Source organism: Culex quinquefasciatus, chromosome 3 (genome assembly GCF_015732765.1).
Source record: "Culex quinquefasciatus strain JHB chromosome 3, VPISU_Cqui_1.0_pri_paternal, whole genome shotgun sequence".
Taxonomy (NCBI): domain Eukaryota; kingdom Metazoa; phylum Arthropoda; class Insecta; order Diptera; family Culicidae; genus Culex; species Culex quinquefasciatus.
In genome coordinates this window covers 170,538,852-170,561,654 of record NC_051863.1, presented here as the reverse complement: position 1 = coordinate 170,561,654, position 22,803 = coordinate 170,538,852, and the positions used below count along the sequence as shown (strand labels likewise).

The 22,803-nt window shown below is 34.4% G+C and overlaps 2 protein-coding genes across 2 annotated transcripts in view; one reads left to right on the top strand and one right to left on the bottom strand.

Moving 5' to 3' along the window:
- The window catches only part of LOC6041452 (diuretic hormone receptor), a 148,218-nt gene that overhangs the window by 52,306 nt on the left and 73,109 nt on the right, over positions 1–22,803 (bottom strand). Inside the window, exons 12-16 of the mRNA XM_038261350.1 lie at positions 20,845–20,921; positions 18,389–18,499; positions 16,922–17,107; positions 11,965–12,092; positions 1,261–1,323 (exon numbers count right to left, since the gene is read on the bottom strand). Coding sequence (XP_038117278.1) covers positions 1,261–1,323; positions 11,965–12,092; positions 16,922–17,107; positions 18,389–18,499; positions 20,845–20,921 — 565 coding nt within the window. The remainder of the gene's footprint in view (positions 1–1,260; positions 1,324–11,964; positions 12,093–16,921; positions 17,108–18,388; positions 18,500–20,844; positions 20,922–22,803) is intronic.
- Positions 12,535–13,049, top strand: LOC6041450 (S-phase kinase-associated protein 1). The gene has a single exon (XM_001850656.2). The coding sequence runs from the start codon at positions 12,537–12,539 to the stop codon at positions 13,026–13,028; it is 492 nt and encodes a 163-aa protein (XP_001850708.2). The 5' UTR covers positions 12,535–12,536; the 3' UTR covers positions 13,029–13,049.

The following is a 22,803-nucleotide window of genomic DNA, read 5'->3' as shown; positions in this document are numbered from 1 at the left end:
TTGACTTTAAAACTTAAAAATCAAAAAATCTCATAAAAGTGGAGTGTTTTTTTCTTTCAGTGTATTTTTTTCGGAAAGCCCGTCAAATTTCCTACAAGTTTGTCTTTGATCACTTTTTGTTACGATGCAACGGCTTCGAGCTACAGCAATATTTAAATTACGAAATACAAAAATATTTAAAACACTTACGCCCTTCTCAAATGTCACTATCGAGTGTAACTGGCTCCATATACACAAAAATGGCTTATATAAGCGTAGGATAACATGTCTACAAAGTTTCATTGAAATCGGAGAGGGTCGGGTACAACCGATTCCCTATTTGACATGGAATTGCTCTTTTGTAATATTTTTACATTGTATGTTTTGTAAAGAATCGGTTAGTTTATATTTTGTAACCAGTTTAGGTTTCTAGCATTAAATTATTTATAATTACTTAAAAAGTTGAAAACCATTTCGTTCCAACTACGGTATTCTTGAGCACTCTTTATAGTCTTTGAAATCACTTTCCCTCGGCAATTCCCTACACTGAAAAAAAAAATCAAGGTAATATAACATCTGGAAAGGGGTACATCTTTTATGTCAGAAAAAGGTGAAATTTTACCTCTGAAAATGTGTAATTTTACCGCTTTTCTGGTGTAATGTCATTTTTTCAGTCTAAATTGAGGTAAAATTACATCTTAAAAGAGGTAATATTCAACCTTCCAAAATTAAAGCTTCCAAATTTACATTATTTTTTTTCTGTGTAGTTTCCATTGCTCTTGTCATGCAATTCCCAGTAACAGTTACTGCAGTTGTTGTTTGCCTCTGGCAAGGGATAAACCTTTCCGGGACACACTCCCACAGAGACAAGTACACTCAACCTCTCCAGTTCGGGATCCTAATTAAGTTAGTAGCGATAAAGTCGATTTGTCGTTTCGCCATTTCCTTCCGCCCCAGGGAAACGAGGCAAAACTTCTGGCAAGGAAATTGACGTTGGATTACGTTTTCCTCTCTGCCTTGTCAACCTCTCTCTTGATTGATGACCAATCCCTCTAATGCAGTGAAGTATTGAACCGCGCTATTTCTTAGCTGATTGACGATCCGAAACCCCGTAATTAGACGGAAAACTCAATTTTAAAGTGGCATGCAGTGCAAGACGGATTGCATGGCACAAATTCAATTTTCCACCAGCAAGCAAAAGTCATGCAATATTGATGTGCTTTGCGGAGTTGGTTCTAATGTGATATGCTCACGGTTCTTAAGGGGAGGGACGCCACTTACCGGAAGCTTTCGGTTCTGGAGCGAGGCGAGCATTCCTTCGAGAGGCCGGAGTTGGTGAACCTGCTGGAAAATCGAGAGAGAAAGGGGGAGAAATGTGTTTTTTTCTGTTAGTCAACGTGATGCGGGCGGAAAATGTTCTGACATGAAGTGTTTCTTTGTGTGGGTGTGTGTTTGAGGGGATGCAGTTGGGTTTTTTTTTTGCTACAATTTTCCCATACTCCTTAAGAGTCACTTGTTTGGTGTGCACTGGTGCGGTTCGGATATCAAAAAGTTGTAGCTTCTTTTGGGAATTTGGTGAAGCTCTGGGAAATGTGCTTTATATATTTTTATTTTTTTATATTTATACATTTCGTCTGTCAGAAGTCCCGGTTGCCGGGAAGCATATCTGGGAAAACATCCTCAGAGCAGGACGAGAACGACTTCAATATGTGACGTTTTCTACTCTGAATTGTGGAATTTTATTTAGTTTCAATGTTGATTTTTTGCTTCCGGCAGCTTGTGGAAGCAAAGGAGTTGAAATTTGGAAAGACAATTTCATTTTTGTCTTTCCAAATTTCAACTCCTTTGCTTCCACAAGCTGCCGGAAGCAAAAAATCAACATTGAAACGTCTTGATGAAAATAAAGATTAAAACGAATGTGTGTGTGTGTGTGTGTGCAACCAACCAAACGGGACCACGTGGTCACTTCTTACAAATTGAGTTGTTTCCATGTATTTTTAAATCTACATTCTATACATGCAAATAACTCGCATAGGCATTTGGAAGGTGTTAGCTCTGCCGAGCTTCGGTGACCCATTTCTACGCTGGCTAGCCGAGCGCGAGGTACTTCAGCTTTATCGACAAGCCCCGCCCTGAAGAACGTTTGCACCAATCGGGTTCAAACGTTATTTAGAACTTCCGAACCCTTGTCAAATGGACAAGGACCCAGCGCGTATATAGTTGATAGTAACAGTATTCCTAATTCCATTCATAGCTCACCAAGCCGTGATGGCCTAGCGGTTAGCATTTTTGCTTACCAATCCAAAGGACGGGGGATCGAACCCCGACTCGAGCGAGTTTGATTTTTCGTTCATGTTCAGAGTTTCAAGATTTATAATTCCTATACTTTCTCGTTGGGAGCAGATGGGAATCGAACCCAGGACCATTCGCTTACAAAGCGAACACCGTGACCAGTCAGCCACGGCCGCTCCCATCTTGATGAAAATAAAGATTAAAACGAATAACTCAAAAAGATAATTCAAAAATGCGAAAAAGAAATGAAGAGATGAAGAGATGAAGAGATGAAGAGATGAAGAGATGAAGAGATGAAGAGATGAAGAGATGAAGAGATGAAGAGATGAAGAGATGAAGAGATGAAGAGATGAAGAGATGAAGAGATGAAGAGATGAAGAGATGAAGAGATGAAGAGATGAAGAGATGAAGAGATGAAGAGATGAAGAGATGAAGAGATGAAGAGATGAAGAGATGAAGAGATGAAGAGATGAAGAGATGAAGAGATGAAGAGATGAAGAGATGAAGAGATGAAGAGATGAAGAGATGAAGAGATGAAGAGATGAAGAGATGAAGAGATGAAGAGATGAAGAGATGAAGAGATGAAGAGATGAAGAGATGAAGAGATGAAGAGATGAAGAGATGAATTTGAAAGGTCTAGAAATAATGCAATCAAAAATCTAATAACAACTTCTCAACATAGATTTTTCCGTATTGCCAGACTTCCTCCCAGATTCAAACTTGAGTATTTGCATTTAATTTAAGTCCACACAATTTTCCCAACCGGAAAATAAAAGAAAACAAACCATTCCCAAAAATATACTTTTGGCCTACCCGCATAAAAAAGTACCATATAAAAACTTTTTTTCATATGGTAATTGAACTTTAAACTATATTGTTACTACCATTTCCAAAAATGTTTGACTACTATTTTAAAAATGGTATTTATATGGTTGGCATGAATTTTTACTATCTCACAAATGGTTTAACCATCTGGCATAAGGGTGGTTAGCAATGGTAACCTTAAAAAACTCAGTACTATTTTCGTCAAAAAACTGTTTGTTGTATGGTAAATAAATGGTTTAAGTACTATTTGGCAAAAAGTAACCTTAAATCAAACAGTTCACAAATAGTTTAATATACAGTCATCCCTCATATTCGGAACAGTTTACAGATCGGCCAATGTTCAAAAAATCATAGCAAATCGGTAATTAAACTTAATGATTCGCTTTTACCTTCATTTGAAAGCTTTTCTTGCGATCTTTCGAATGCTGTATCGAACAACTGCAAATTTTAACTATTATATCAAGTTTTTGATGAACAACTTTGACCCTTGAAATCCACAAATTCGGAACACTTTTTTCTTACGGATATAAACAAACTTTGGATCTCTCCAGGAGTACATATTTGTATCAAAATAATGACTTCACACACTGCAACCAGTGAAACTCAAGCTTAGTAATGTTTTATCAATGGTCTGATCACTTTTTTTTTGTGAAAATATCAGTTAAATTCGGGTGTTCCACAATTGTGGGAGGCACAATAACATCCCACAATCATGAAACAGCCAATTTGGAGGCAGTGTTTTGCTGCGCAGGATGAAATAGTCTTGAAGTGAAGTTTTTTGTTCAAAAAGTACTACTTTTTCTAGTGAAATAGCAAGAAAATGTCCCAATAAAGGTCCTAAAAATAGTAGGGTCGAGAGAAAAGCTGCATTTGGCATGCTATTGACAAATTATCACAAAAGTGTTCCGAATTTGTGGGTGTTCCGAATATGTGGGATGACTGTAGTTAAATTTTAATTTTGGGAAATTGAAAAAACGATTTCACAAATAGTTACCATTTCTCAAAGTGTCATTGTATGATCCAATATGGTAATCAAATGGTAATTTTTTATCCGGGTAGTCCTGTTAAAGCTCTTCTCCTGCAAGTCGTCAGCCTGCAGGCAACTTCACCATGTTTATGCTAATGTGCATGTTATATTAGAGCCAGTGAAAAATGAAGTGCAACCAGCAGGGGAGGGCAGGCACATCTTGCACTCTTGCTACTGTATTGTTGTGCAAAAGAGGACGAAAAAATAAGCATAATTCCGTCTGACGCATTAAAAAGAAAAACACTCTTGGAGCTTTTGCGTGTGTGGGGAAAGCTTGCGAGGGAAAATGGCACTGCACTAAGGCTTTGTGTGCAGCTGGGAATGCAAATAGAGGCCGTGTTCATTGTTGCACTCACGTTGGACCTGTTTCTCAGGGTCGTCGGAAGGGGTCAGTTTTTTTTGTTTCCGGGTAAGAAAATCTTTTCAGAATGTAATGCAAATGAAAAAACAAATTCTGTTTAGAGCAATTCCATGTCAAATAGGGAATCGGTTGTACCCGACTTTCTCCGATTTCAATGAAACTTTGTAGACATGTTATCCTACGCTTATATAAGCCATTTTTGTGTATATGGAGCCACTCGATAATGATATTTGAGAAGGGCGTAAGTGTTTTAAATATTTTTGTATTTCGTAATTTAAATATTGCTGTATCTCGAAGCCGTTGCATCGTATCAAAAAGTGGTCAAAGACAAACTTGTAGGAAATTTGACGGGCTTTCCGAAAAAAATACACTGGAAGAAAAAAACACTTCACTTTTATGAGATTTTTTGATTTTTAATTTTAAAGGTCAAATTTGAAGGTAAGCCCACGATTTTTTTTGTTCAAATTTTTTGTTTTTGCTAATAACATTGCTCATCCCAAGTAACATTTTAGGCTTTATCAAAGCTGTCACAACCGCTATAAAACCTATCAGCCAAAACCAACATTAAAACCCCTTAGTCGTAACAAACTCCCCAGAACCTTGATAAACCCCACTTAAAACCCAAAAGGACCTCCGCAAAAGGTTGTTACGGCCTATTTATAAAACCTACATAGGAGTTCAAGCCATTACAACTGAATCCTAACAACATCCTCAAAGCCTTGATAAAACCTTTGTCATACGTTTTCAAACGTCTTATGCCAAATAGGTTTTATTTTGGCAAAAATAAGTCTTCGTCTTGCCAAATGAAATTATGGAGATGGTTGTCAAAAATGGCGATGATAAATAATAGATATTAATAGAGGTAATCCAAATAATTTGATAGCATATTTCTCGCAATTGATGGCTCAAATTCAGCTGCGGTTGAAAATTTATTGATAAATGTAGGGGAGATAGAGCCAAAAAATTCAACTCGCTTCATCAAAAATCAATATTTTGTAATCATAGTGTTTAATGTTAAAAAATATTGTATTGCAATTCTTTGAAAAAAATGTTCAAAATATTTTTAAACATTTATCGCTATATCAATCATACCAGAAATTCAGCATAAATGTGTGTTTTCATCAAATTCAAATCAAATTTTTCAGTTTTCTATTTTTTCAACCAAGATGGCGGTCAATCAAATTCAATCCAAACACGCGTTCAGCGCCATATTTATGCACTGCTAATTGGCCGCTTTAAATGCTTTTTCAGGAGCTTATGGTTTTAAGTAAGCTTTTTGCATGCCTATTGGCACTTGACAGCTAGAACACCCTGGATTTTAAAAAAGCATGCGATAAAACCGTTTGGCATGACATTGCCATTGGGTTTTCAAGACTCTCTTAAAACTTTCATAAAACCTTATTAAAAGCCATTTAGTTTTTATTGTCACAAGGTTTTATGTCCGAGGTATAAAACCTTGTTAGAACCTACTAATTAGCTCTTGCTTATTGGTTGCGTTGAATGCCTAAATAAAACTATAAAGCAATCAAGATGCTATCATAAAACCTCAATAAAACTAGGTGATGGCTAGTTGATTTAAAAATGTTACTTGGGATAACTGAAAACATAATATTTTTTCAGTGTAGTATAGTACACAGAAAAAAATATTCCTGTAAATTTACATTATTTATCATGTACCAAAAGGTATCATGATAAATGATGTATATTTACATTAGGTTCATTGGAAATTTACATTTGATTCATTGGAAATTTACATTAGTTTTGAAAATTTACATTAGTTTTGGAATTTACTTTACTTTTGGAATTTACACTAGTTCAAATCAACTAATTCTGATTGGCCAATGGGAATGAGAAGCTCGACTTGGATTGCAGTAGGAAAAGGGTGTGGCCTATTTTCTATTTTAAAATTATGGAAGCGGGCAGCAAAAGGAAATTCTGATTTTAAAGAGTGGAATAACGCTGGACTGGAATCGAACGGACGACGGGTAGGATGTTCGGTGTTACTGCTGCTACCCGCTGCCGACTGAGCCATCTTCGCATTTTATAAACGAGCGGCTAAAGCATAAACTTGTTCAGGTCAAAGCTCAGGCAGTGGGCAAGCGAAATATGAGAGCGATAGAAAGAGAACCAAATATAACTATTTTTAGTTCGGGTAGTTTTGAAGTCAGCGTTTGGCAGAAATACATTGGATATATGATTTACATTAAATAGGAATTTACAGGAAGCCGAACACGGGTAGAAATTCATCAGATTTGAGTTTCCATGCTCAACGTTTCCATTAGATTCATGATTTACATTAGATTTAGATTTACATTGGAGTAATTTCCATGACTTTTTACTCTTTACATCATATTTCAACATTACATTGAGTGAGTTTACATAAGAAACAGTAATTACGTGCTGCGTAAATTTACATATTTTTTTCTGTGTAACCTGGATAGTAAATTAGCTTATATCTGTAAGCCCATACATCCAATTGAAATGTGGTCAAAGACAAACTTTTGGGAAATTGGACGAGATTTCCGGTAAAAATATTTTCGAGACTGTAAAATCAAGTCTGTCATATAGAAATTGCCAAAAACCATCAAAAAACCTATTTTTTCAACATTTTTATTTTTAAAACCGCTGTAACTTCACAAGGATTGGATTTAGGACAATGGTCAATATGGAGACTTTTATGTAAAATTGTCTGGAGAATCGACTCTCGTGTTCGGTTTCTGAAAATGTGGATGTTTAGAGCACTTTTGAAAAAAAAAACAGTTTCAGTAAATAATTTTTGTAATTTGTTAGGTGAGTTGCTCCATCCTGCATTTTTCGTGAGTCATTTTGTAACATCTTAGGCTATTTTCACATCAAATTTAAACGAAAAAAAATCGTGGGCTCACCTTCAAATTTGAGTTTTAAATTTAAAAATCAAAAAATCTCATAAAAGTGAATGTTTTTTTCTTCCAGTGTATTTTTTTCGGAAAGCCCGTCAAATTTCCTACAAGTTTGTCTTTGACCACATTTTGATACGATGCAACGGCTTCGAGATGCAGCAATATTTAAATTACGAAATATAACAATATTTAAAACACTTACGCCCTTCTCAAATATCATTATCGAGTGGCTCCATATACACAAAAATGGCTTAAATAAGTGTTGGATAACATGTCTACAAAGTTTCATTGAAATCGGAGAGGATCGAGAAAAAAGTACCAAAAAAATTCCTGTTTTGGGCAGGAATTGCTATTAATTATTTTCATGATTTAGACTGGTTATTTGGGATTTCTCATTATCGTTGAACCTGGAGTTTTTTTTTGATCGATTTTAAATCTTTGACATTATAACACAACTCGACATTTTCGTAGTTGATGCAAAAAAGTACCTAACAAATTTGTTTTGGGCTGGAATTACTCTAGATCAGTTATAATATTTAACCGAGATTTCGGATCATATTACAGCAGGAGAAGAGAAGGATCTTGCTGGGCTATAGAGCATGCGGTACGTCTAAACTAGAGGTGCTACAAAAGGTCAGTGTAGTTTAGTGTGTAAGTACATTAGTGCAGCTTAATTAGTGTAAAATAATTTTGATTGGTGATTGATTATGACAGCCAAGAGTGTATAGTGTAGAAGGGGAACAGCAACTATCAGCAAAACAAAACTTGACCTGAATACCAATTTCAGGACAATCCAGACTTACCACATGCTCTGAACAACATCCCTCTCTTTCTTTCTGTTTTTGTGTGATTGTGAGTTCTTGCTTTAAACTGTACATTCGACAGTGGTCGTACAGGTAACAAAACCGTCAGGATTTTCAAAACTTAAACACCTGAAAAAATATCGAAAACAAAAAGATAAATCAATTATTTTTAGCAAACAAAAAAACCCTCTAAACTTCTAACAAACGACAATTCTGGAGTTTTTTTTGAAAAGGTCCTATAAACAAAATTTCCATTTTTTGCTTTTTGGGTGTTTTTGAATACCCCTGACTCAAGGCGGTTCTAAAAACACCCAAAAAGCAAAAATTTGAAATTTTGTTTATAGGACCTTTTCAAAAAAAACTCCAGAATTGTTTTTCTCTCAGACGTGTCATTTCTAGGCTAGAATAATTGCTCCCAAAGCGAGACTTGCGACTCGATGCAAATGCCACAAAAGCAGAGTCATTATCGGAAAACACGTCCCAGCGAGCAGTGAAACGATAAAAAACGGTCATCCTGGGATTGTTATTTAGCGATATTTCTCAACCCTAGCCCCTCCCTCACGAAAAAAGCGTTAAAAGGACTGCAAAACAAGTCCAGACACGAAAGGATTTATGCCCCGATCGTGGAACACGAGAGAGAATTGTTTCTTATTACGGACGCTCACACAGGACAGACTTCCTGGCACGTCCCGTCTTCGTCGTCCCGGGTGAAGCTAGCGTCCCGTTAATCGAAGCGGGAAAGCCATAATCACTTCCCGTGGGACTTGGAGTACGGAGAATTAGTCGAATTTATGACGGTGGGAAATGTTGGAACGAGGGGAATTTTAAATTGATTTTTTTTTAACTTGGTTTGTTTTTTCATAAATGTTTCCATTTCAATTTAATTCAAGCTAGGGAAATAATGTTGATGTGAATATTGAAAGTAAGTATCAAATCAAAAGTGCTCCGATTTGGCTCAAACTTGGCATGAAAATTTCTTTGCCAAAATATTTAAAACTATTTTTTGTTGTTGTTTTTGATTCTTGTTTGGTCTTTATGGTAGTCATAGCCTAAATAGGGTAGTCCAAAAAATTGCGTTTTTCGACGTTTTTTGCAAAAAACTATTTTTTGAATTTCGATAGCTGAAAATAAAGTTTAATAATTTCTCATGTTGTTTTTTTACGCAAGATATCCAAAAATTGTGAACATCAATAAATAGGACTCTGAAAGGTCCTTAGCAAAGCGGTGAGCTGAAATTGGAATGGCTACCAAAATAGTAGTTTATGCAACAAGTTGCAAAAAGAGGATTTTTTCAGCACGAGTCGTACATTTACATTTTTAAATACGTCGAGTGCTGAAAAAATCAAGTTTTGGAACAATTTCTATACAACATTTTTTGCAATTCCGAAAAACACCCATTGAGTGAAATTTTAAGTCAAATTTTCTTGTATTTTGTCAATAAATCGTTTAAATCAAAAAAATGTTGAAAAGTGTTACTTTTCGAAACAAGTGCTGAAAAGTTCAACTTTTCAGCACCCATTTCAGTGCTGAAAAGTAGAACTTTTCAGCATTTATTTTGAAAAGTGTTGCTATTCGATTCTTTTATTTTTGGTACAGAAAAGTAGGCTATTTCGTCGTTCAAGAATGACAGGAAAAGTAAAAAGTTTCACGACGGAATTGCAAAAATATGTTTTTCCAGACTCTCAGCTATGGGAGAGAACGATGGCAACGGCACTAAACAAAAACAAACAAATGTCAAACTCAAAGAAAAATGTCTATGCAAGCCATGAGAAAATGAAATTATTGACAACCAGAAAAGATTTTAAGAGCAAAATGAATTCAAGGGACCGTCGAGGAAGAGATCCTTCAAGCAAGAGAAAATATCGAGGAATGAAGAGAATCAAAGTATGCAGTTTGAAGGGACTGAAAATTTCATCGGTAGATGGAGCAATATTGAAATCGGGAAGATCGACAGCCAGAGTGTCGACTGTTTAAAAGTCAAAATCATATTTTTTTTCATTTTAAGATGCAATATCTAATTTGCAATTGAAAATGACTTTATTTGAGTCAAATTTTCGAAAAAATGTTGAATCTCTTGCTACTAAAAAATATTCTATTAAGCATATGTATCCCTGGGTAAAGATGTGCGCTTTTCTGGTTAGAATTTAAATATATATTGAAAATTCAAAAGAAAAATCAAAAAATGAATGAAATTTTCTGCTTCTTGCCAAGTTTTACATATTTTATTTCATATTTTATCATTGAAAATAGAACAAATAGTTTCCGCGATATCGTCATTACTCATTTTCACAATTGTTATACTGAAATTTGTTAAATGGTTTTGCAAATTTCCCATCCAGAAATGTCTTTTACATTACGTACGATTAGAAAGTGACGATCGGGAATTCCGGGGGAAAAAATCCCGGGAAATTGGTCATTTTTGAGCCTCTCGATTCCCGGGAAATTTGGTCGAGACTTCCGGGAATTTTGATACTTGTTAATATTGAAGCAAAAAATTCAAAATCCAATCATTGATCTAAGAAAACTTAATTCAATACCCAAAAAAAAAACAAACCTATGGCCATTTCGATTCCACCATTGCTTCTTTGATTTGCAAATTCAAAAAGTGTAAAATTAAAGTTGAATAAAATCCTAATATTTGTAATTGATGACACGACCACTATGTTGGTAATCCCAAAGTTTACCCAAAAAAATAGCAGTTACAGCTTTGAAATGGAAAATCAAGTTAGTTCAAATTAATAGAATTCTTTTCTTCAATGTTATTTTAAATTTTTGAGGCAAGAAATTTTCAATTTCAAAGGGCACCAAAAATAAATTGTAATACTCTGGCATTTTTCATGATTTTAAGCAATTTTTGAAAATCAGTTCAGGTATTCGTAATTGAAGAAATGTTATAAACTGGATATATATTGGTGTAATTCTTAAAAAAAATTGTCAACAAATCAAACATTTTGCTTAAAAACTAATTTTCCCAGGTCTCGGGAATTCCCGGGAAATTGCAAAATTCAACTCTCGATTCCCGGGAAATTGAAAATCTCGAGAATCGTCACCCTCTACGTACGATATTTTTCATTATTTAATTTTCCAAAAAATATCACAAAATTATAAAAATCTAAAATACGTATTACGGGAGTTTTATTTTTAAGTGATAAAAAGCGACATAAAGATTCGACAGTTATTTTTGCCGTGAAATTGCCGTGTTTTTTGTATCAACGCAGCTTTTGTTGTTAAATCTCTCAAATTTAAATTTTACACATCATAACTTATTACGCTCTTTCCCAAGGGGGGGTTTCAGCGTGCAATGAAAAATTTAATAAAGCCCGTCCGATTCCACACACTTCAATTACTCATTCTTAATGGGCGGGCGATAAATTTTAACGCTGGTCAGCTGAGTGGGCACCAAGCCCCTTGGACTGGCCACTTCATCACTTGGAAATCTTCTACTTACACTCTGATTGGAAATGGCTTAGGATTGGGTTAAGTCTTACGAAGTTATGTTACAAATTGATTGAAGATTTCTTGGGAATAACTCAAGTTTTATATAGGAAAATTTAGATGTTTTGTGAATTTATTAATTTCTTTCGTGATTTCTCATAAAAGTGTAAAGTACAGACTGACCAGCCCCGGGAATTCCTCCCCCGTCCATAAATAAGGAAATATCGCTCGGAAATGGGAAATTCCTGAGTTTAGTGTTGCTGTTGTGCTATCTCCCTCAAGCTAAACCCGCTTTTCTTTCCCACCACCAGCAGAGCAGAGCAGAGGCCCACCCTGAGGAGGTAATCTGTGCCACTTACTTACCGGCGGCTTCGCTGGCGGATCTGACCCAGCCGGATGTTGCGCTCGTCCCGCCAGCGCTCCAAACGGTGCCGCAGGGCCAGCCGGACCTCCGAGTTCAGGAAGCAGTAGAACAGCGATACCGAGAAGCCCTCAAAAAGAAAAGAAAAGAAGAAACTTTAATTTATGCCTTTCTTTTTTATTCTTCTCTGTTCATTGTGTTCAACGTTTTGATTAAGCCGGGAGGATTGAATGTTTTATTGCTGTAATTACCGAAAAGGAAGTGAGGTTCTTTGATTAGTCTGGGTTAATCATTTGTTCCAAGAGATATTTTGTTCTCGTTGCACAGATTTATCTCGAACATTATGAATTTCTTATGTGTTGAAATCTACATTTTGAATCTTTACAAAGGGTTTCTTACTGGAATATTGGAATGATTCTTATTAGCTTGAAGTATAAAAGGGTAGAAGATATGAAATACTCGTACCTAGAATGAAAAACTTTTACCAAAACGAGATATTTAAGCCGCTTGAGATCTTTCATCATCACAACATACCATCTAGTCATCCCTGCTTAAGCTACAACCCCATCGAAAAATGTCCACCATCAAACTGGAAACCTCGGACGGCGTCAAGTTCACCGTGAAAACCCAGGTGGCCAAGTGCAGCGGAACCATCCGGACCATGCTGGAGGACATCGGAATCAATCCCCAGGACGGGGAGGCCATCCCACTGTCGAACGTCCACTCGACGATCCTGCAAAAAATCCTCGTTTGGGCCGAGCACCACGTGGACGATCCGGAACCACCCCGGGACGATGCGAACGCCGCCAAACGAACCGACGACATCTGCTCCTGGGACGAAGACTTCCTCAAGGTGGACCAGCGGACACTGTTCGACGTGATGCTGGCGGCCAACTATCTGGACATGAAGCAGCTGATTGCGGTCTGCTGCAAAACGGTGGCCAACATGATCAAGGGCAAAACTGCCGACCAGATCCGGCGGACGTTCAACATCGAGAATGACTTCCCGCCCGGGGAGGAGGACAAGATTCGGCTGAGGAACCAGTTCTGCGAGGAGCGAAGGTAGATGTCAATAAAACGAAATTTGTTTTACCAAAATTGAGCTGTTTAATTTTCCCTCAACATTTCTCCAATGATGAACATTTTGGTTGCGAAAGCTCAATTTTCGACTTTTCAGCGAACACTCGATTACAATCAGTTTGTACGCAAAATTCGCCCAACCGAAAAATGGTCTGGAAAATTGACTTGTTCGTTCGTTTTTCGCGGCGTTCTGTGTTGTGATAAACATTTGCCAGGAGCGAGCTTTTCCCGCGTGGGTTTATGAATTGGGCTCGTGTACACAAATGGCATCGAGTTTCGATGGAAATCAGCGAGCACAATCGTGTGGTGAAATCGCGCTCTGGCAACGTGGTAAACGTTAGTGCGGAATTGTTGTTTCTGTGAAATTTCAGGAAACAATTGAAGGATATTTCAGATTCTTAAACGCAAGTGGAAAAAATCGGGGAAAACGTGTGCTCTCAATAAATCACTTTTTTCATTTTATTATTTAAGGGGTTACATGTAAACGGCAAAAATGACAAGGTTTGGTATGAGAACACACAACAACTTTTTTCAAATCTGTTTTCAGGGCATTCAAATAAACATTTTCAACTATTAACAAAATTAATTTGAAGACATTTGGCTGTATATACAGCCGAGATACAGCTATTTGAAGATAGCAGTTTCAATAAACGGGTGCCACGCTTTGACCACATCGGCTTACATTTTTGGTGAAGACTCGTTAAACTAGTCCCTTGTGCATGACGAAGGCCGATTTTCAAAAAAGTTTATTTTGAAAAAGATAAAAAATTTGTTTTATGATTTTCAAATAAAAAATCTTTACTTTTTGATTTTTGTATTAAAAAACAACATTTCAAAATCGGGTTTCGTTTGTTATTTACTTCAAACATGAAATATCTTCAGGGGTATTTCAGGAGTGACTAGAAATCATGTTTTGAGTGGATTTTATTAATTTTCTGTAATATTTAATTTTGAAATTTTCAACATGTATGTACTGCCCATGATCGCATAAATGTCCCATATGCATTTTCGTCACTTTTGAGTTATTGATGCAGTTTGGTTCAAAATCGTGTGCTCTTTCAAAAGAGCCTATAACATCCAGTACTTTGTTTTAGAATTCAGGAGGAAATCCAGTTTTTTCGTGAAAACTTAACACGTAGCCTTATGTGTGGGACAAACTTGTTTAGCGTTTTTCTCAGCTTGCTGTTTTTGCATATGGGACATTTATGCGAACATGGGCAGTGTAGCCCCTTAAAACAAAAAAAAACACACAATTTGCGTAAAACCAATATTTATCAAAAATTAGATCTTTTTTGCTGATATTGAGCCGAAATTAAATGAAAATTATGAAAAACGGATATCTAAGCAACATTTTTCAGATATTCAATGTTCACAAATGAAACATTTTTGAAATTTTGTGATTTTTTCGATCCGACAATAGTATCAACATTTTCTGCTCAAAATAAACACTTACAAAAGAGCCTAATTAATCTTAGGATCTTTTCGCTTTATAAATTATACACCGAGAAAAATCAATTCCCGAAATCGTAAACAAGCATTCATTGAAAAATCGTTCATAATTTTCCGTTTATTTCTTTTCCGTTTTTGGAGTTTATTTGTGAAAAGGTCCAATAAGCATTTTTTTTTGCTTTTCGGCTGTTCCTATGCGTCAACAAAACAAAGAACCAAAACTTAATATATAAAACAAAACACAATAAAGGAACAATCCATAAACCACATTGACACTTTTTTGGAAATCTCACCCCGCCCCCTTCGTGGACAATTGTTCATATATTTTTTATTTGTAAGGAGCAAAACATAAAAAAAATCAACTAGCGAAAAAATATAGAAATTTGATTTTTGTATTTGTTTTTAAGGATAAAAACAGACAACATTTAAGCTACCAGTAAGAGCAAAAAAATGACCGCGTTGTAAATTTGAAATAGTGACCATGAGAAATGATCACTCATGGTCACTATTTTTAAAAATCGAAAAACTGCAAATATTCCGGTAAAATCAAACTTTCGGTGGCTATATCTTGAAAACGAAGCCATTTATCAAAAAATCTGTAAAGTACTTTTCGATTGCAAATTCAATTTTACATAACAAATTAAAGTAATTTTTTCTGGAATAAAATTTCGATTTTTTTTCCAAAAATCACTATTAAAAAAAAAATTAACTCGGCGGAAGATTTTTTGACCATACTTCACTATAGCTCAAAAGTTGCGGGTTTTTGTCCCCTAAAACATAAAAATACATATTTTGGGAAATTGAGTTTTTGTGAAAAAAATATTAATGAAAAAATCGGCAATTTTTTTCCGTGTACCTATTTTTTCTCAATAGTCCTCAACAATACCTACAACTTTGCATAAGACACTAAATTGATCAGAAAAGACTTGTATGGGTGAAGCATTGACACAAAATAGCTTCTTTGGTCATAGGGAAGGCACCCACAAAGTTTGAACCAAAAAAAAAAAAAAATACAAATAAAATCCATTTCCGGATTTGGTAGATAGTTGCTGATATGTCAAATTGAACGATTGAAAGGTTATTTTTAATGTATCATTTGAAATTAAAAAAACACAAGAAAGTGACAAAAAAATTGGGATTTGTAATATGTTTAAAAATTGGCTCAAAATTCATTGAAAAAATAATGACACTTATTAAATGATCCTATTTATCAATGTTTTCAGATTAAAAGTTAACATTTAAAAAAAAATATATGGACTTTATTATTTTAAGTTATTGAACACGACTTGTTTTGTGCTTTATGAAAAAGTGTTTCTCAGAAAAAAAATTGAGTTTGATAAATGCAGGGTCTCATTTAGCGAGTTGGTGCCTTCTGGACATTTGTAGATAGTTATATGTACATTTAAACGAATGTTACAGCCAAAAAGTAGATTAAAAAACTATTTTGTAAACATCCAAAAAAGGTTAAAAAGTACAAAATTGAGAGTATATTTGTTGAACAAATCACGGAGGACATTTGTGTTATACATACTAATTTAATCTTATTCATAAATATTTATTTTGCAAAAAAAAATGTTAATTTTGACGTACTCTGCAAATGCTCTGAAGAATTGAAAGTCGTAAAATCAAATCTGATTAATTTTTTTATTTCACGATTTTTAACCAAATTTGGAAACCCTTGCGTCAAAACTTTTGCTTGACGTGTCCTTAACCATTACAAGCTTTACACAGGACTGAAGGGGAATCTACCGCAAGCACAACACAACACACACTGCAAAAAGGGCCTCAGGATAACATCGTGTGACCTTTAGATATGGTCTTGTTGGCTGCACTACTCCCATTATGTAAATATTGGTTTTATAAATTATGCTAATTACACCACTCGCGGTGACACCGACAGCGGTGACATTCTTGACAGTTTTTTTTTGTGAAAGTTAATTCAAGTTAAAGATTTACAAAAAAATAAAAATTCATCATTTCTCGAACTTAACAAAAAATAAAACTTTTTTTTGAATTCGCATGGTTTCACCCTAAAAAGTGATTCAATCAGTGCGATTTCCGAACCAGTGTCGTACATTTACCGCAAAATTACATGCCTCTCCAATGCTAATGTCAATGTTCGTGGGACGTTCACAATAGCACGACGGATCCAAACCCGTGTAAACACCTTCGTGATTGTCGGCCAATTTGCCCATTCTTCCTTCTTTGTGCCCCGAGGGGACATCACAAGGGAAAAGCGCAAACCTTCTTCCGGTTTCTTAAATAATCGCTTTATTCTTGAGGGAAAAAATAATTGATAATTTGTTTTGATTCCATAAGTTGAAACATGAACACGAATAATGAAACATCTTTTGAAATGATTAATATAAAGTTTTTGGATTTTTAGAACATAAATTCTACATTTCCAATTTCACAGAGAATGTCTCCTACCTGCGTGCTCAGCAGCAGTGCCCGGGCGACGGCGAAAATGTCACTGACGACGCCCTCGGCCGGGGCGGCCAGCACGACCAGGTACGTGATGCCGAGCAGCGGAATCAGCACCAGCAGTGCCTTCGATGCCTTGCGATACTGGCGCGTCTCGACCGTGTTGGCCGAGCGGAGCTTCGTGATTAGGACCTGCGAGTCGTTTTTTTAATTGGGGGAAGAAAAATGAAATTATTGGTTTAAATTTGAATACATTTTTGGACACCCTAACGTTACTAGGATCACCCTAAAAGTCTCACAACTCAATTTCAAGTCATGTCTGAGTAATCTTATTTTTAAATATTCATATGGAACTGCTGTTAGTGGGATCCCGAGCAGATGAAAATAACGTGGGAATAACATTTTTTGATATTTGAAAATACTAGGCCAATAACATTTTATGTTATTTATAACAAGCCCGGGCAGACGGTAATAACAAAATTCATGCCATTTCAATAACAAATACTGTTAAAATAACAAAAAATGTTATGGAATATTCTTGCAAAATCAATTTTTGCATAAGAGCTTAATAACAGTTCATGTTATCATAACCAAATTTGTTATTGGTCTGTTATTGGTTGAAAGTCAAAACAACTTGGGAATAACATTTTTTGTTATGGAAGAATAACTTCAACTGTTATTGGGATGATCGGATTAGTTGTTAAAATAACAAAAGAGAATAACAAAGATTTGTTCGAAGAATAACGCAAAATGTTATTAGTCTGTTATTACAATAACAATCCAATAACAAAAAAATCATAAAGGCGAATAACAAATCTTGTTATAAATAACATAAAATGTTATTGGCCTAGTATTTTCAAATAACAAAAAATGTTATTGCAGCGTTATTTCCGTCTGCTCGGGAGTTCTGTTATTCGCCGTCATGATTTTTTTGTTATTGGATTGTTATTGTAATAACAGACTAATAACTAATAATAATATTTTTTGTTAATTTAACAACTCTTACGATCATCCCAATAACAGTTGGAGATATTCTTCCATAACACAAAATGTTATTCCAAAGTTGTTTTGACTTTCAGCCAATATCAGACCAATGACAAATTTTGTTATGATAACATAAACTGTTATTAACCCCTTATGCAAATATGTATTTTTCAAGAAGAATCCATAACATTTTTTTTATTGAAATGGCATGACTTTTGTTATTACCGTCTGCCCGGGATCTACTGATTTCTATTGATTTGTAGCCTACTTGTCAAAAAGCAACACAAGTACATAATTAACTCTCTGTTTAAACTGCGGTTAACGATATATTTCCCGAAAACAGCTCATTCAGTGAAAACGTACGGCCTCACTCGAAATAAATTATTCCTGAAATTGCTGTAAAATCAACATAAAAAGCAAATAACCATAAAATACAGATAATTTCAAACACTCACTCATGCATATGGTTCTGCCACCCACGAAACTTACCCACATAATTCGTACGAGAAAGACCAGATTGATGATGAGTACGGCACAGACCGGTCCCTGGAAGATCCAGTCCACGACCGACTCCCGCATCCAGGAGCAGTCAATTTCAAGCTGTTTTCGTTAAGGGGGTGAGAGAGAGAGAGAGAAGAAAACAAGATATTCTTAGAGACGGCACACACTCTCACTCAACAACACAAAACACATTTTCACTCTGTAACTCTGTAACCATTACAGATGATGTGGGTGTGTCTGTTTGTGCGCTATCACGTATTAGATGAATAACATTCCAAATGGCCCTCGGGAACCATGTTTGGCTAGATCATTCTAACAGTGTAGTCATGTACACTCCAGGCTTCAGTTGAGGACAAATGGTTGACAGTATGGTCAACAAGAAGGACAGTTGTTCTGGTGGCAGTGCCGATTGAACGATGATTATCGCAGTGATAACAAAATTTTTTAATAAAAATTGTTAAGATACCAACTTTCAACATTTTCTGCCAATTAAATTATCCTAGCAAAATTTGAACTCGAGCCCAATCAAAACAAAATTTGTTATCACTTTAACAAAACATGTTCCAGCTCATCTTATCTTCTTCGAATCGGGTTCCCCATCCCCAGCGGCCCATCCCGCGTATCAGATTTCACCGGAAATCTTAGGCAGTGCACAATATTTCACCGACGAGGCCATTTCTTCCCGGAAGTGGACAATCAGTGGCGGGAGGTGGCTTGCAAACCGAAGGAAACTTCAAATGGGGAAATTTCATTTCTCTGTGTTGAGACTACGGTGCCGTCGAATGAAACTGTGTCATGTTGGCATGTCAATTTTGAAAGTGGGTCACTTTCGGGAGTTCCAGTGTAGAGGCAATTTTGCCGGAGGGACCGTGTTCCGTGAAGGCAGGATTCGCGTGAATCATTTCAAGAAGGATAATAAATAGCAGAGAAGTGCGTAATTTTTCAGAGAATATTGGGGAGATTACCAGAGGGTGTTTTGTTTTCTGATAATAGCTTTGGTGTTTATTCTGACGACGAAAGACTTGTACTGAATAAACTAGTTTGAGTATTAGAAAAAGAGCAATGATAAATTTGATTTGATAAATCAACTAATAAGTTTTAAAGAAAAATGTAAAATGTAAAATGTAAAATGTAAAATGTAAAATGTAAAATGTAAAATGTAAAATGTAAAATGTAAAATGTAAAATGTAAAATGTAAAATGTAAAATGTAAAATGTAAAATGTAAAATGTAAAATGTAAAATGTAAAATGTAAAATGTAAAATGTAAATGTAAAATGTAAATGTAAATGTAAATGTAAATGTAAATGTAAAATGTAAATGTAAAATGTAAATGTAAAATGTAAATGTAAAATGTAAATGTAAATGTAAAATGTAAATGTAAATGTAAATGTAAAATGTAAATGTAAAATGTAAATGTAAATGTAAAATGTAAATGTAAATGTAAATGTAAAATGTAAATGTAAAATGTAAATGTAAATGTAAATGTAAAATGTAAATGTAAATGTAAAATGTAAATGTAAATGTAAAATGTAAATGTAAATGTAAAATGTAAATGTAAAATGTAAATGTAAATGTAAATGTAAAATGTAAAATGTAAATGTAAAATGTAAAATGTAAAATGTAAAATGTAAAATGTAAAATGTAAAATGTAAAATGTAAAATGTAAAATGTAAAATGTAAAATGTAAAATGTAAAATGTAAAATGTAAAATGTTTTTAGTTTTTAGTTTTTAGTTTTTAGTTTTTAGTTTTTAGTTTTTAGTTTTTAGTTTTTAGTTTTTAGTTTTTAGTTTTTAGTTTTTAGTTTTTAGTTTTTAGTTTTTAGTTTTTAGTTTTTAGTTTTTAGTTTTTAGTTTTTAGTTTTAGTTTTTAGTTTTTAGTTTTTAGTTTTTAGTTTTTAGTTTTTAGTTTTTAGTTTTTAGTTTTTAGTTTTTAGTTTTTAGTTTTTAGTTTTAGTTTTTAGTTTTTAGTTTTAGTTTTTAGTTTTTAGTTTTAGTTTTTAGTTTTTAGTTTTTAGTTTTTAGTTTTTAGTTTTTAGTTTTTAGTTTTTAGTTTTTAGTTTTTAGTTTTTAGTTTTTAGTTTTTAGTTTTAGTTTTTAGTTTTTAGTTTTTAGTTTTAGTTTTTAGTTTTTAGTTTTTAGTTTTTAGTTTTTAGTTTTTAGTTTTTAGTTTTTAGTTTTTAGTTTTTAGTTTTTAGTTTTAGTTTTTAGTTTTTAGTTTTTAGTTTTTAGTTTTTAGTTTTTAGTTTTTAGTTTTTAGTTTTTAGTTTTTAGTTTTTAGTTTTTAGTTTTTAGTTTTTAGTTTTTAGTTTTTAGTTTTTAGTTTTTAGTTTTTAGTTTTTAGTTTTTAGTTTTTATTTTTTAGTTCCTCATGAAATGCTGGTTTTAGTCAATTCAACATTCATAATCCATAAAAATTTCAAAAAAACAAACGTTCATCCTTACCGAAGTTGCCCTCTCCTGACCGGAAATGGCGATACCCTTGGCGATGGCCCACACCACTACGAACACACCGGGACCTCCTGCAAAGAAAAAAAGCGAAGAAAGAAAAAACAATGAAAATTAAAGAGAAAATAATGAAGTGCGCTACGCAGTAAGAGAAAATAAAACTTTAATTAAAGACAACTCCCTCGAGGACTTTTTTTTTACTTCTCCAGGAATTTTCCTTTGCTGCACACATTTCTGGGAGAGTGAGAAAGCACCCACCCTGTGTAATTAAAGTGACTGAGCCAGACGCTCTGTTCGTGTGTGTGAGCATGTGCGTGTGCGTGGGTGTAATTACCCGTGAGCGATTAACGCCTCTTCGCCGTTCAGGAAAGCACAGCGCGCAAAGTGAGTAATGAAAGTGTGAGCGGTTGGAAGAGAGTGCTAAAGTCACGGCCAGCCAGCCAATGTCAGGCTTGAGTCAATCTTGCAAAATTGCACACCAACGTGGAAAGAATGGCACGTGTACAAATAAAAAAAAGAATTAAAAAGTTAATAAGGAAAAATGAAACATGAAAAAAGAAGTAAAAACAAAAAAATATCTTAAAATTTTATGAACAAAAAAACATAATTAAAGAATAACATTAACTATAGACTTTCTTAAAACAAACCCACTGTTCAAATCCGCACGAAGAAGAATAAAAAAAATAAACGTCACCAGCTTTGCTCAGTTGGGTCGCAGAAACGCCCCCAGGGAGGTGGAAAATTACGACTAAATATGATGGGAAAATGTTTTGATGGATGGCATGATTGCCACCCCATCCCATGGGATGGAAAGTGGGTGAAATTTGCTCGTTGCTGCTCATTTTTTTCTCCACTGCTAATGCTGATGCTGCTGAGCAATTCTCTGAGATTTCGGTCATTCGATTTTTTTTTGTATTTTTTAATCTGGCTGAAACTTTTTTGGTGCCTTCGGTATGCCCAAAGAAGCCATTTTGCATCATTAGTTTGTCCATATAATTTTCCATACAAATTTGGCAGCTGTCCATACAAAAATGATATATAAAAAAATCAAAAATCTGTATCTTTTGAAGGAATTTTTTGATCGATTTGGTGTCTTCGGCAAAGTTGTAGGTATGGATATGGACTACACTGAAAAAAATGATACACGGTAAAAAAAAATTTGGTGATTTTTAATTTAACTTTTTGTCACTAAAACTTGATTTGCAAAAAAACACTATTTTTAATTTTTTTTATTTTTTGATATGTTTTAGAGGACATAAAATGCCAACTTTTTCGAAATTTCCAGAATGGGCAAAAAATCTTTGACCGAGTTATGATTTTTTGAATCAAAACAGATTTTTTCAAAAAATCGAAATATTGGTCGCAAAAACTTTTCAACTTCATTTTTCGATGTAAAATCGAATTTGCAATCAAAAAGTACTTTAGTGATTTTTTGATAAAGTGCACCGTTTTCAAGTTATAACCATTTTAAGCTAACTTTTTTGAAAATAGTAGCAGTTTTTCATTTTCAAAAACTAGTGCCCATGTTTGCCCACCTTTGAAAAAAATATTTTTGAAAAGCTGAGAAAATTCTCTATATTTTGCTTTTTTGGACTTTGTTGATACGACCCTTAGTTGCTGAGATATTGCCATGCAAAGGTAAAAGAAACACGAAAATTGATGTTTTCTAAGTCTCACCCAAACAACCCACCATTTTCTAATGTCGATATCTCAGCAACTATACGTCCGATTTACAATGTTAAAACATGAAACATTCGTGAAATTTTCCGATCTCTTCGAAAAAAATATTTTCAAAAATTTAAAATCAAGACTAACATTTCAAACGGTCCAAACATTTAATATTATTATATTATTTATTTTTTATGTCCTCTAAAACATATCAAAAAATAAAAAAAATTAAAAATAGTGTTTTTTTGCAAATCAAGTTTTAGTGACAAAAAGTTAAATTAAAAATCA

Bases quoted from the DNA above. Each gene is read 5' to 3' on its own strand.
- LOC6041450 (XM_001850656.2), top strand. From the start codon at position 12,537: ATGTCCACCATCAAACTGGAAACCTCGGACGGCGTCAAGTTCACCGTG.